Genomic DNA, 4,138 nt, shown 5'->3' on the forward strand with positions numbered 1-4,138 from the left:
CGCATCTATATATATATGTATATATATATATATATTTATTTATATATATAGACACAGACATACATACATATATATATATTATAGTATACTATATATATATATATATATATATATATATATATATATATATATATATATATATATGTATATATACATATACATATATATATATATGTGTGTCTATATGTATATGTAAATGTATATGTATATGTATATGTATATGTATATAGATACTTTGATAATTCTGTTTTAATTTATGTATGTGTATTAGTCATGTATATGTTTCATATACATATATTTAGGGTAAACGTGCACACATAACCTACCTATTATATTTACACCGTAAATTGTATCTGTATATATACATCTTTGGATCAATGAGGGCGTCTGTTTGCTTTTCGATTAACAATACTGTTGATTTTGTTTATTATGTTTTCACATGAATTGTTACAAATTTATCTAATCTGTGTGCATTAATGTAGGTACGCATTTAAAGTTGTGATAAGTTTATATGAAGGCACGTATGTTGGCTTTTTCGCTATCACCAGCTATGCATGACAAGACCCTGCATAGCACAGTCCGTGTAGTACATACTACTATGTATGTGTAACTATGTCAAGTATGGAGTCCCTATAGTCTACCTTAACATCTTTCACCATTAATCTAGTACATCGGTTGGTAAGTGTGGAATATCATATCCTCTATAAGCAACCATTTCAGTGTTTAGCCCATATTTAAATCTTTTGCAGATCATTGATTAATACATTTTATCCATCGACTGTCACTTGTCCGCGTCTTTGGATTGATCTAGATTCGAATGCGTCTTAGATATACTTACAATATCTTCGACCAGAAGCTTGCCAAATCTTTTGAATATCCGTATGGCTATTTATAGTCAATTTAAACCGTGTGCCTGACAGATGCGCACTAGTCACCCATGTACCAGACTCCCTCGGTTATAACTTGGCTAATTCTGCTGCTCTTATGATTCTGCAGTGTTGTGGGTATCTGAGCGAGAAGGAGGACAGTAGTCCATTTTCAGACGGCAGCGGTCTCTCAAGGAACGGAAAATATGGGACAAAAACATCCCAAAAAGCCAAATTACGGGTACGTCGGATACTTCACGCCGTGTTATTCTATTCTTTTGTCTTCTACTCACGGTTTGCGTCCCTAAGGCAAACACTCTATGTCTATAGTCAGGAAAACACTCTATGTATTCAGGCAAACACTCTATGTATATAGTCAGGTAAACACTCTATGCATATTCTATGTATATAGTCTATAGTCTGTCATGCATGCGAAGAATGGACAATTGTGCTGTGTCTAGTGTGTATCGCGTCTACGTTGTGCTCGTGTTGGGTGTGTTCTCAGTTTATCTATGCAACGGTTATAGTAAACAACATGTGTATTGTTCTGTGACCGCACTGGCCAGTATGGCTCCGAACCCCAGGTCCAAAACCAAGTTATGTCCTACCAAAGGAACAAGTGCTGTTCCTGATGTCCTCCTCGACAAATCCTGTAGTACAGAGGGACATGTGGTATCCATGCGTTATCCATGGATTATTACTACCCATGGACTGTCCATGAATATGCATCTACAGTGGCCCTACTTTATGACATCAATCGCTGAGCGCTTCAAATCGATATTCGTCCGTGCTGTGACTGTGAGTGAATATGTTCATGCAACCTGCTGCCGGGTCGTCTGAGTCCCGTATTGAACATAGTATCAATTGAATGTGAGTGTACGTGTCAGGTGTATATTAGCGTGTATATTGGTGCATTTTGCGCTCCTGCGACAGGTCTGAAGTCTGAAGGCTGAAGCCCATTAACCCATAACCCAAGTCCCCAGAGTCCAGGCACCAGACCCCACGAGCCCTGGGATGTGACCTAGGATGTATGGCCTGGGTGCGTGAACAGAAGCTTGTGGCTGTGATAGTGGTATTCTAATATATACCGTGTATGCACAAGCACACACCGTCTGACAATACCACCGGATTCCAAGCGTACGCCTCGATGGCTATTGCATATATGTATGTACACAGTGGTCCCACTTTCACATGCTTTGACAGGCATGCATGATGTGCCTGATGCAAACCTGCTACCCTCTGATCGACAGGGCCTAGCATAGACCGTGAGCTAGTACGTACCAACATGCACATCAAACAGTCTTGGCCGTCTAGAAGCGGAGGTGTTGTATTTCTTATCTCTTATCCCTCACATCCTTGTACATGCAGGTGATGCAAGACAACATCAAATATGCTTGATAATCTAGAAGCGCAAGCGTTGTATTTCTTATTTCTTATCCCTCACCTCCTTATACACACAGGTGATGCAAAACAACCTGTTCTTCGCCATAGAGACGTGTCGATGGGCTCTGTTCATTCCCATTGTGTGGCTGTTTGGGCTAGAACGGCGCAAACGCCCGCACAAGGAACGGAGGTTCTATCCCTTGACCGATCTCGTACAGTGCACAGGAGATAGGGAATCAACCACAGCCACTAGATACACAACGAATGGCACGGACACAGACTCAACCCAAAGTCTGAGCAGTGACGACGAACTGTTTCACAGTCCGTCGCCGACCTACGCGTTCACGGCGTCAGATCACACCGCAGAGTGTACAGCCAGTACGACATTTCAGACAGGGCCGTCGCATACACCATCACCGTGCGACAGTTTTGTACACACGAACACCAGGGCATCCCAACGTCCACACACGCATAGAGATAAGAAGACCCGCGGATCTGTGCGACAGCTACCGTCGGCTAGTGGTGAAGGGGGGGTGGTGGTTGACCTGACAGCCAGCCCATCGAGTGCGGATAGTGACACGGACGAGTATACGGACGTAGACGAGTACTTTGAGCCGTGAACCTACATCCACGCACAGTTATCTGCGTATCGTAGTTTATTCTAACGCTTTTTGTTAGAGATACAAAGACTCGTGGATCTGTAAGAAGTGTTGCCTCTTGTAGCCGTGGAGTGGTTGTGGTGACTAGCCTGGTAGATAGTCCGTAGAGTGATGCCATAGATACGGAAGGGTATACAGAAACGTTTGTACACTTTCATCCTGGGTTGCTGTGTCGCATACACACGTGTGTCGTGTCCCATTGTGACGGATCTTAATATCTTCATACGAGTGTAAGATCGTCCAATAGAATTCGGTATAGTCTGTTCAACGCCTGCTGGAGGGTATGCGTGGAGGTCTCTCTAGGAGCAGCCACCATGCAGCCACGAGATGACCAACCAATACGTATTTATATAATCGTCTTACCACAGCACATGTGGTATTACGGCCACTAGACAAGTGTGCGACCAGATGAGGTAGAAGGACCTGACAACGCACACGTGATAGCAACCCATACGTACTAGAAGGGGGTATAAGGACCCAACAACCCATACGTACTAGAAGGGGGTAGAAGGACCCAACAACCCATACGTACTAGAAGGGGGTAGAAGGACCCAACAACGCATACGTGATAGCATCCCATACGTACTACAATGGGGTAGAAGAACGTACTACGATGGGGTAGAAGAACCCAACAATCCATACGTGATAGCAACCGATCCGTACTAAAAGTGGGTAGAAGGACCCAGCAACCCATACGTGATAGCAACCCATACGTACTAGAAGGGGGTAGAAGGACCCAACAACCCATACGTGATATCAACTTATACGTACTAGAAGGGGGTAGATGGACCCAGCAACCCATACGTACTAATAGGGGGTAGAAGGACCCAGCAGCCCATACGTGATAGCAAGTGTGCGGTCGTATACTTACCCACCGCAACCGCAGCCAAAGCGAGCACCCGACCAGGCAAAGGCTTAGTGCACCAGTATGAGCTTGCAGGGGTCTATCGTAGCCTGGTGCGGCATTGCGTAGATGCTGGCTTATCAGAGCCAGGTTGTACAGGCAGCGATTGCTCGGTTACACCCTAGTCTCTCAGGCTGTGTGCAAATGGACGGATGTGCGATAGGTGCTACAGTTTATGTGAGTACACGGCCACCCAATCACATAATGTGATTGTATGGTTATATATATATATCTATATATATTAATTTATATATATATATATATATATATATATATATATATATATATATATATATATATATTATTTATTTTATTTTATTTTATTT

The 4,138-nt window shown here is 43.0% G+C and overlaps 1 protein-coding gene across 1 annotated transcript in view; it reads left to right on the forward strand.

The window, feature by feature from the left end:
• Positions 1-2,939, forward strand: part of SARC_09323 (hypothetical protein) — a gene marked incomplete at its 5' end in the record, with an annotated part of 3,047 nt that extends 108 nt beyond the window's left edge. Inside the window, 2 exons of the mRNA XM_014296665.1 lie at positions 896-1,107; positions 2,327-2,939. Of these exons, the coding sequence (XP_014152140.1) occupies positions 896-1,107; positions 2,327-2,869 (755 nt within the window). The 3' untranslated portion in view covers positions 2,870-2,939. The remainder of the gene's footprint in view (positions 1-895; positions 1,108-2,326) is intronic.
• Between the last annotated feature and the right edge of the window lie 1,199 nt (positions 2,940-4,138).

The sequence above is a fragment of the Sphaeroforma arctica genome (assembly GCF_001186125.1).
Source record: "Sphaeroforma arctica JP610 unplaced genomic scaffold supercont1.935, whole genome shotgun sequence".
NCBI lineage: Eukaryota > Ichthyosporea > Ichthyophonida > Sphaeroforma > Sphaeroforma arctica.